Source organism: Argentina anserina, chromosome 6 (assembly GCF_933775445.1).
Source record: "Argentina anserina chromosome 6, drPotAnse1.1, whole genome shotgun sequence".
NCBI classification, from domain to species: domain Eukaryota; kingdom Viridiplantae; phylum Streptophyta; class Magnoliopsida; order Rosales; family Rosaceae; genus Argentina; species Argentina anserina.
In genome coordinates, this window is record NC_065877.1 from 15,216,857 (window position 1) to 15,228,245 (window position 11,389).

An 11,389-nucleotide genomic window follows, 5' to 3' on the forward strand; every position below is an offset into this window, starting at 1 on the left:
ATATAATTACTGTCAACACTGTAATTTCGTCTTTAATTTTAAAATAGAACTAACGATGCAGATTAATCCATGCACATGCGTAAGGGATTATTGTAATTTTCAAGCATTGACCTCAAGGAAAGAAAACCCTAGTTGTTAACTATCGTGATGCATGAACATATTTAGAAGTTCAACCAAATCAATAAAACATGGGACGACCCATCCGTACTTGGCGTACTTGTTGATCCTTAGTTGGAACTTGGTTATCAGATGAAGTTGCCAGATCCCATCCGTACCGTACCACGTACCAAAATCAAACTTGAATATAAATACATGCATCGACAAGCAAATATTTATCGATATACACATATACTAAACTGCAGAGAGAGAGAGAGAGAGAGAGAGAGAGAGAGAGATGGCAGACAGGAGGGTAGGACTTGAAGATACACCAACATGGGCTGTATCGGTATTTGCTTTGTTCATCTTCGTGCTATCTTTCATAATCGACGATGGTATTCATCGTCTAACGAAGGTTTGTATGTTATACATGCATTTCTGTGTGTATGTATCTGAAATTTAGTATATGAAGGTGGTTGTTTACATGCTCTGCCATTGGTTTTTTCATCAACAGTTTCTTAAAGGAAAGAGAAGAAAATCCCTGAATAGGGGTTTGAAGAAGTTCAAAACAGGTAATAACAAGTCTTTCGCCATGCTTTATTCCGGCAATGACTTATTACTTTAAGTACGTACTAAACTAGCTGGGAAGTGGGGAGATACAGAATTACAAATCGTTTATCCTTAACAAAAATAGAATAAATTTGATTAGGTCATATTGTGTTGTGAACAATAAAAATAAGAAAATACTTGTATCTATACCAGTATGGACGTGTGCGTCCAAAATTTTTTTTTTTTACATTTGATAGTGTGAAAATAAAATTTTAACCATTTTAAAAATGTTGTTAATCAACAAAGATCACTTTTATAAAAAAATCAATATAATTAAATATCGTATTCTTAGCTGATTGTATCAAATAAACAGACGACTGATTATGAGACTACAAATACCATTCATTTGTTTTATGTAATTAACTTAGCAAACAATTTTTTTTCATTTCATATTTTACAGAGATGATCTTTATTGATCGATTAAATTTTTGAACGGTTAACATTATGAAATCACACTCTTAAAAGTATAAAAATAAGAAAGAGTATGAAAGTGTGTGTTCATACTGATATGGACACAAGTATTTTCCATAAAAATGAGGGGAAATACTTCTATCCATATCAATATGGACGCACATGTTCATACTCTTTCTTATTTTTATATTTTTAAGAGTGTGATTACATAATGTTAACCGTTCAAAAGTTTAATCGATCAATAAATATCAATTTTGTAAAATATGAATTAAAACAAAAATCGTTTGCTACGTCGATTACAATAAACAAATAAACGGTTAGGCCTGTAAATTAAGCCTAGGGCTGACGGACATACCCAAACTTAGCTAAAAAAATTGGGCTGCGGGCCGGCTCGGCCCAAATTAATTGGCAGGCTTTACTCGGCCCGTTTTAGATTGGGTAGGGTATGGACAATACTTTTCAAGCCCTGAGCCGACCCAAAGCTCTGTCCATATGGCATATTATAGGGCCGGCCCGTAGCCCGACCGATTCTCAATGTCAAATTTTATTATTAATTTATGAGTGATTGATATAATCAGCAAATTATGTATGTCCAATTGGCAAATGTGTTATTCTTATAAGAAGAGGTTCATGAGTTCAACTCATATCTCAATTAAAATTTTCAAATGAATGTTAAAAATATTTTATTATCTAAAAACCACGGGCCAAAATGTAGGTCAGGTCATGAGCATGCTTTTTAAGCCCAAACTTTATGCGCCATATTTTGATAGAGCCAACTCTGCCCTACCCATTTTACACCTAAGGGTGAAAAAGACATGAGTTAGGTTGTATGTGGGTTTTTATATCTTAGGGCCGGGCCGGGCCGGCCCTGCCCTGCCCATTTTACAGGCCTATAAACTGTACTTGTGAAAGTTAGTAGTTTCATAATCAGCTGTATGTTTGTTTGATGAAATCGGTTAAACAAACGATATTTGTTTACATTGATTTTTTTTACAAAAGTGACCTTTATTGATTAACAAAATTATTGAACGGTTAAAATTTTATATTTACACTATCAAATATATAGAAATAAGTGGAGTTTGGATGCATACATCCATATTGTCCAAGGATTTTCCAAAATGAGGCATTCTCCACCTTGTTACATTTTAATGATATTTCCTTCTCCATATCTATCGAGAGGCCAACTTCTTGGTGGATGCTCTGCCTGATGTTGGTGTATTACCTTTTCTTGCCTGAAGATTTGGCTTCATTGAATTCTTCCTCGATCAATCTTAACACCCTGCTCTTAGATTCAGTTTTAGACGGCTGTCCTACATGCACAAGTCCTTGTATATTTTTTTTCATTTTTCTCCTAAAAATGAAAAAATACAATTGAAGCCACCGAACACCGATTACAATGACAAGGCAAAACACTAAAAATCTTCATCCCTCAAAGATACATATGTGTGTTCATAGTCCCGTTGTAAAAAAGACATGAAAACAGGAAGACTTACAGAGTATACATAACTTCAACTAATAAAGCTATTGCTTAACATGTCAAAAGTTCCTGCTAATAATATCAAAAGTCTGGGGTTTTCTAATGATGACCATATTGTTGAGGACTAGTAGAGAATCTCTTTTATTCACTCACTTTTTGATTTCATATTCATATCTCGACCTTTTAATATTTAGATATATATGAGTAGATCATCCATGTAAATTTTCATCCAAATTGATATTCGTTAAGACATATATAAATGTGATTTACTCATTATGAAATTCAACGGTTTTGATAGATTTAGTTTGTTTATTTATTTGATCTAGTTTGATACATTAACGGTCACTAAATTTGTTGAAAATTTGAATAAGTAATCTAGTTATATAAACCTAAAATCTATACGGTTGAGATGAAAAAATATAATTAAAAAATAAATATAATTAATAAAAAATTTGAAAGTTTTTAACTAGTCTTTAACAAAATAATCGTCGTTAGAAAATCTCCGAGCAAAAGTCTATGACTTGCTTCATAACTAGTATATATATATAGTTATCTAAATATTGTCCCCATTGCTTTCAAAAGACATTGTCCCCGTTGTTTGGAACAACGATATGTACAGACAGGGACATTTGTGTGGCCCTTATAATTAAATAAAATCAGAGAATAGATTTTCATATGTTCAATTGACAAATTTTTGTATCATGACTCATGAATACGATTGGTAATTTGTTTCTTCTTTGATATGTTTATCCAAACAGAAATGATGCAACTGGGTTTCATATCACTGCTGCTGACTCTGTCGGAAGTACCAATATCGAATATCTGTGTCTCTCATGATTTGGCGAACTCTTTTCTTCCCTGCAAATATTCCCTGGACTCACCGAATGTCTCATCAGCTACACAACTTCCAGCTTCAAACACCAACTATTCTAAGGAAGCCACCACAAATGATTACTGTGAGGCAAAGGTAAATACACTATATACAAAGCCTAAAACAGCTAGCTAGCATTAATCATTAGTAGAGATGCAAGATATATGATCGATGGCATGCTACCTAATATTAATAATACATATTTTAGTTCTATGTTTATAATTCATATTTATCTTAAATAATATGTAAATTTTATTCATTGTCTTTTCTTTCTTCCATTCGTTTCACTATGGCATCCAGGGGTTAGTCTCTCTAGTGTCGAGGGAAGGAATACTGCAGCTAAACATCTTTATATCCATCTTGGCAGTGTTTCATGTTCTCTATTGCATCTTAACTATGTTTCTTGGGATGGCAAAGGTATCAGATCGACTTAAAATCCTTATGCTGAATGCAACAGTTGGTTTACATTTAGAATTAATTTCAGTTTATTCTCATAAACTGTACACCGAAAATCAGTTCAACTCTTAAACTTTTATTTTAATTAGTTCACTTCCTATACTTTCAAATGACATCAAAGAAAGACAAAATTCAGATTTTTATATGGATTATATCGATAATTATGCTACGAGACCTAATTTTAAAACTTCAGTGTTGTTGTAAAATTATTAGGAATTTTGTTTTGGTTTTGCATATATAATTTAAAGCCTTTTTTTGATAGTTTTTAATCAGATTTTAACCAAGAAAAACTGAATTTTATCATTCTTTTATGTTATATATTTAAAAGTGTAGGGGATAAACTGATTAAAATAAAATTTTAAGGAGTGAACTGATTTTGAATGTAAAATTTAGGAGGATAAACTGAAATTAATTCTTAAATTTACTAGCCATATACCATTACGGTGAGAGTCATATATAGTAGCCCCAGTATATCTAATTAAATTCACCCCTGTGACGAGAATTATAGTACCGTTCGCAGTCATTAGGTAGTGAACAATAGTTTCACTTTCACCTACGTAATGGGTGAACAACTTTGTAGAAATTCACATTCAAGTATTATGCTTCATGCTTGCACAATAGAAATTACTACTATTTCATGATATTTCTCATGATCAACTTTTCATGTACGTGATACATACATGCAGATGAGAAAATGGAATGAATGGGAGGAAGAAACTCGGACATTGAATTATCAAATTCTTAATGGTAGGTTGCACTTTGTACACCTATAGTACGATCACGATCGAGCATCAATCCAGTAACCTTTCTTTTCGACATTGTGTACAGATCCAAGGAGGTTTCAGCACGCCCAACAAACTCCTTTTGGAAAACGGCATTTAAAGATCTGGAGTAGACACCCTCTCCTGCTATGGCCTGTGAGTCAAAATTTGCACATATCTAACTCACAAGCATTACTCCATGAGTGAGATTCGGAGAATTAATTTGCTATATTGAAGATATATTAGAAATTGTTATATATACATGCATACATGACATTGTTTAATTGATTTTAGAACAAAATATTGGTCACTCCTCACACTATCATAAACTTGACAGTTTACTTCTTCAAGTTTCAATTTTAATTGATCACTCCTTATACTTTCCAAATTCTAGCAATCTGGTCATTCCGTCATCTCTTCATCAAATTTGGATGTTAAGTTCCATCCAATTTATGTTTTTCAGTCAACAACTTAACACCCAAATTGGATGGAGAGATGACGAAATGATCATATTGCTCGAATTTGAAAAACATAAGGAGTGATCAGTTAAAATTGAAACTTAATGGAGTAAACTTTCGAGTTTGTAATAGTGTGAAGAGTTACCAATATTTTGTCCTTGATTTTACTAATTCTTCCCTCTTCATGATTTATGTTAGGTTTGTTTTGCTCGGCAGTTTAGTGGCTCAATCTCGAAGGTAGATTACATGACTCTGCGAAATGGGTTCATTGTGGTAAGAAATACAAATCAATGTGTCAATACATTAGTTCAAAGTTCCGTCCGTCATCCCCTATACTTATCATTTGAAATATTTCAAATTAATTAGAAGCACAAGCTAGCTCCAAGAATCTATTATTTACTTAATGTATCACAATGTACGTATTGGAAACTACATGCACGTGGGTCTTTGAGTTGAGTGATATATATGATCGAAGTTGTGATCTTTCTTTTTTATTCGGTTAATTGGCATGGTTCTCCAGGCCAACATCAAAGAAGGTAGCAGTTTCAATTTCTTGAACTTCCTTGCCAGAGCTTTTGATGATGATTTTGAGCAAGTGGTTGGAATTAAGTAAGCAATATATTGATGTTTAAATGATTTTTGCATGCCGATGTTTATATATTGATGCTAACAATTTTAACAGTAGAATTAATGATGTTATATACCACTTTTTGTAGGTTTTGGATTTGGATTTTTTCAATTCTTTTCATTTTTTTCAACGCGTATGGTATGTCGCTTGCGTGCTCTATTGATATTATACTGCTATGATTTCCAGTAATTTTGAGAGCGTAACGTGCCACTGTTTTTTTTTTGTGTGTGCAGTATTCTACAACCATTATTGGCTACCGTTCATTCCCTTACTGGTACATTCTCATTTCCAACACGATGTTTTCCATTCTTTTTGAATTAGTAGGCCTTAATTTTGATTAATTACGTCTAATGCATGCATGTCATCTCTTTAATATACAGATTGTTTTACTCGTGGGGGCAAAGCTGCAAGTTGTGATAACTAAAATGTGCGCGGAGAGTTGTAAGGAGAATCCTGTGATTCGAGGAAGCGTTGTGGTAAAACTGAATGATGATTTATTTTGGTTCGGTAAACCTAATTGGCTTCTTCATCTGCTACAATTTGTCTTAATTCAGGTAGATATATTATTATATACATAGAAACGGTGAGATGCTACCATTAGTACCATATGGATGTTTTAGAAAAAATAATGTTTTCTTCGATTTATCAGAAATCTAATTTAGTTAAAATGGTTTGCAGAACTCATTTCAGCTGGCATTCTTGACCTGGAGTTGGGTAGGTATCAACTAATTAGTTTATTCGCAAAGTCATTTTTTTTTCTTCTAATTTACCCTAAGTTAATGTGTTGATCAAACTCATGAATTGGAAATTATGAACAGATCGAATATGGTCAAAATTCATGCTTTCATCGAAGAACGAAAGATGTTATCATAAAGAGTACCATGGGAATTGTTGTGCAGTTCATTTGTGGTTATGCAACCCTTCCTCTTTACGCATTGGTTACCCAGGTTGCGACTTCTGCCTCTTCCTACATAATGACAATATATATCAGCAATATACATTTTGGTTGTGTTTTGTTACTTAATTTCTCATATTTGTATAGATGGGGTCTGGCATGAAGAAAGCAGTGTTTACGGAGCTTGTAGTTGATGGCCTCAAAAACTGGCACAAGAATGCAAGACGTAAACTATCGAAGAATGGATCCACTACTTCAAGGAAGTCATCAAACTCGGCACATTTTTATTCAACTGATGATGCCTCAATCACAGACAATGAATGTAGGTACGAAACTTCTAATCCTACAATAGTGAGAAGCTCTTCTTCTACTTCCGAAATAATTGAAGATCAAATTCCATCTGGTTCAACTTCCTACAATGAATGTAGCTACAAAACTCCTCATCCTACCATAGCTAGAAGTTTTTCTTCTACCTCTGAAATAGTTGAAGAGCAAGCTCCATCCGGTTTAAATCCGAACCCGGATACTACAAGTTTACCAGCTCAAGAAATCACCAGAGAGGAAAATAGTCCCAATATCATGGACAAAGTACTCTATGACGGTGAGATCTCTTTTGGGAGTAGTTGGAAATTAAAGCTAGAGAGCATGAGCAGGAGAAGTGGAGAAATCACGTCAATAATTGAAGAAGAAGTTACCCTTGATCAGTGATACATGGACAAGAAGTTCACTTCTTGTAAATTATGTAAAATACACAAAGAGATCGAACAGAATATATATATATAGTTAGCTGTTTATATTAATTCCCAGTCCCTATTGATTCTGCATATTCAACATAAATCAACAGACAGAAGAATTTAGCAATTGCATATCAGTAAATGCGGTGGAGGATCACGGTTTGAGGACAAGCAAGTATAGGGGAAGTTCGTCGACTGAGGCTTTAGCCTTTAGGCTGTGCATATGTTGTGTCTCTATTGAAGGCTTTACTTAAGGCTAGAGAAAGGTCGTCCGTACTCATCCATCTATATGACTTTAGCAGTAGGGTTGGCTGAGCATTAGTATTTCTTACTTTTGTTCTTATATTCTTTCCCAAACATTTTTTTTTTCATCATTTCCCTTAAGAACACAAAAACATGAACAGTATACTGTAAAATTCCTAGGTAAAAAAAAAAGAATAGATACTTGGAAACAATTCTGATAAAAAGAATGAATCACCGAATCACCGATCCGTGGCTTAATTAGCCTAGACGAAATTTTTATCTTAATTTCGCCACTAAAGATTTTATGGCGCTTTAATTTGAGGAACGATTCTTTCTACAAGGTATTCCAACGACGTTGTGAAATGTTGATTACCCGGCCGGCCTACTCACGCATATAACCGTTTATGTACTTTCCTGAAGTAATCTGATAATATAATCTGCAACTAATATGAGCTAATTTTGTCCAAACATTCTAAACAAGTAAATGTGTCATGCATGAGATCAATGTCAAGAGATAGATTCAAAAATGTACGTTCGATTAAATTAAAAATTGGTTTAGTATATATTCACTTTGTAAAGTTGACTTCCACAAAATGATTCAGTGTGATGATAAGCATAAGATCTGTATATGTCTTATAAATCTTATTAACCTAGTTATATTTAAAAAAATCTGACGTGTACAATAGCCATCAGTGATGAAGACATGAAGGTCATGTTAAATGAGAGTTATTCACAATCTTTATGAAGTTTTCATTTATATTTATATTATGACAAGTAGCTAGGAAATCTCATTTTCATTCTACATAAAAAAATAAGGGCTTATGAACTTATGATCTACGCATCAACCAATATATGGGTCATGCATGCGCTTAAATGACGTCGTAGCAAAACAAATGTGTATTGAGAAGAAAATAGTGTTGTAACGATCTTAAAATTTCGAGCTTAAAAACTCAAAATTCTAAAGTCGTTAAACACAAAATAATCTCAATAAAATCGAAATCATTAAAATGTCACAGCGGATCAATTCTGAGTTCTCAATACAACTCAGACAAACCAATTATTACAACCCAAATTTATAATCCATACATAAAATGGAAATGTAATAATCCTCACAAATCACTCACAAATCACTCACAAATAAAATCACACCAATTCTCTCACACAAATCCATACTAAAACCTCACCACAAGTAGGATACAAACGACTTCGAGCCTCCGTAGTCGTCGCTCAACCTCCACTAATCAGCACCTGCGGAATTATCCCCTACACCATCGAATTGGTGCACCGGGATTGTAAACACAAACCCGGTAAGCTTATAGCTCGTATGAGTAAAATCAAAATATAATTCGCATATCAAAATATACGAAAAATCACAAATCAACAAATATAAATGCCCTCATGAGTCAATGGACAGCCCATCTGGTTGTCCCAAAAGAATATGAAATGAAGCGCTCATGAGAAAATTAAGTAACCCTTCTGGTTACCCAAATGCATTTATAATACGGGTACCAAGAACGCTGGTACACGTCCGTTACCCCTCTCGTAATACACCGCTGATATTGGATAGCCACCCGCTACCCAACATCCAAAATAAACTGAGTACCCATGTGCAGATAACCACCCGTTACCTCACATGCAGTACTAAGGCAGACATACTATAGCTTTAACTGTATCGTAACTTTCGCCCGGCCAAAGGCTAGGTTCCGACTTGCCAAACACGTACAATAATCTCACATCATATTGTACCAAAAACCAGGTCCGAAGACAATTCACATTTTAACAATCTCAATGTTAAAAATCACTTACAATAATCTCACATCATATTGTACAATTCAAATCGCATGCTCAATATAATCACAATAAAATCATAACAGTATATTATATAACAAACTATATATATTCGTACTTATTTACCATTTATACAATATATATATAGTCCACTATATCTTATACATGTCATATTTCACAATGCATGCTCAATACACAATCTTCCGTCATCAAAATGACCATTTCTAATGAATTAATAACAGTATATAATATAATGAACTATATATATATGCACTTATTACCATTATACAGTATATATATATTCCACTAAATTGTATACATGTTGTAATTCATTATTAAATACTCTTGCAAAAATCTTGAATCACCGCGAGGGTAGATTCGTAAATATGTGAGATCTTACTCACCTTATTGACTTGAGCGTAATTCCACAATTTCAGAAGATAATTCATTTCCTCGAGTTAACGATCACCTTGAAAAGATAAGAAAAGAATTTAGAGTCATTTCGTAAACCTTTAAATGCCGAAACAGTAAAAATCGGATACTGTTAAGCAATTTTCGGTTTTACGAAGTTACTGTTCGGTGTTACTATTCACGGTTACTGTACAAATATACCATTAATACGTATTTCTGTACGTATAAATATTATATACGTGTTCCTGTACGTATAAATATTATATCCGTATTTCTGTACGTATAAATATTATATACGTATTCCTGTACGTATAAATATTATATACGTATTTCTGTACGTATAAATATTATATACGTATTTCTGTACGTATACGTACTGTTTAAATGTAAATACAATCTCAGTAAATAAAATTTACGAAATTACCCTTTTACAAATTACTTTTTACATTTACTGAAAGTAATTTATATTTACATTCACCGTAGGTAAAATTTAATTACATTTACCGTACGTAAATAAAAATTACATTTACATTTACTGTACACAGTAAATTACCAAAATACCCTTCTGTCAAAACTGTTAACACCGCCGCACGTGGCGGCGCGTGGGGCACACGCGCCACCCGCCGGCAGGCTGCGCGTGGGGCTCTCTCGCCGACGCCACCAACGGCGCGTGACACGCCACCGCCGCCCCAAACCTCTCTTTTTTTTCCTCCTCTTCCTCCCCACGGCCTCACGCCGCCCCTAGACCCTCCTACTTCCTCACACGCGCCGCCTAAGGCGGCGGTACCCCTCCATCCTCTCCAACCTCCGATCTCCACCAAAACATCACAACACCACACGAAAATTCAGCAACAACATCTCATCAACAAACCTAGGCTATCCTCACCTCGATTGGAGCTCGAAAACCACCAGAGTTCGGCTTGACACGGCGGTGGAAAACGCAGAAACTTGGAGCTGTCCGTGGAGCTCCGGCGCGACTCGAGAGGGTGCGTCCTCCTTGGGGTTGCCTGCTGGGGTAGGTGCGGTGCCTCCTAGGCCGGCGGTGAGGGCCACGTCGCTCGGGAGGCGGCGGATCGATGGCGTTTCTGAGGGGAGGGAGAGTCGGGAGAGAGAGTGAGAACCGAGGTAGAGAGAAAGAGGGAGGGAGGCAGAGAGAAGAGAGAGAGTGTGGGTTTCCTGTTATGGAAACCCTAAACACAATTATCCTATTTATACTAGTTTCCAAATCGGAAACTAACTTCCGACATAATAACTTTTACGTATGACGTCCGATTCGAACGCGTCACATACTCACGAACTCGTATCGACGAGCTCTACAACTTTCATGAAGGAAGTTTTCGCAAACGGGCGACGGAATAAAAGTCGATAAATTCGCTCGGAAACGTAACGTTTTCTTATTAAACGTTCTCGAAACGTTTCCGTTTCCGTTTCGTAAAGTTTGCAAACAAACAATTTCATTTTAATTGAATTTCATAACTTTATAGAATTCAATTCAATTCAAAAATCGTTTTAAAAAAAATCTAGGGTTATTACAATCTACCCCCCTTAAAG

At 34.8% G+C, this 11,389-nt stretch overlaps 1 protein-coding gene across 2 annotated transcripts; it reads left to right on the plus strand.

Moving 5' to 3' along the window:
* Window positions 1-394: 394 nt before the first annotated feature.
* Window positions 395-7,572, plus strand: LOC126798069 (MLO-like protein 12). Of its 2 annotated transcripts, XM_050524901.1 has the most exons (15): window positions 395-511; window positions 611-668; window positions 3,352-3,560; window positions 3,765-3,881; window positions 4,607-4,667; window positions 4,749-4,837; window positions 5,338-5,412; window positions 5,660-5,748; window positions 5,856-5,905; window positions 6,001-6,041; window positions 6,148-6,321; window positions 6,446-6,481; window positions 6,586-6,714; window positions 6,810-6,988; window positions 7,091-7,572. In XM_050524901.1, exons 1-15 carry the CDS (start codon window positions 395-397, stop codon window positions 7,368-7,370), a joined length of 1,704 nt encoding a protein of 567 aa, XP_050380858.1. In that variant the 3' UTR covers window positions 7,371-7,572. The 2 variants fall into 2 exon arrangements, with proteins under 2 accessions (XP_050380858.1, XP_050380857.1); XM_050524900.1 differs by having other exon boundaries at window positions 6,810-7,572.
* The last annotated feature ends 3,817 nt before the right edge of the window (window positions 7,573-11,389 follow it).

Coding starts and splice junctions, on each gene's coding strand:
- LOC126798069 (XM_050524900.1), top strand. CDS start 395: ATGGCAGACAGGAGGGTAGGACTTGAAGATACACCAACATGGGCTGTA. Junction 512..610: donor GTATTCATCGTCTAACGAAG/GTTTGTATGTTA, acceptor TTTCATCAACAG/TTTCTTAAAGGAAAGAGAAG. Junction 6,715..6,809: donor TTTACGCATTGGTTACCCAG/GTTGCGACTTCT, acceptor ATATTTGTATAG/ATGGGGTCTGGCATGAAGAA.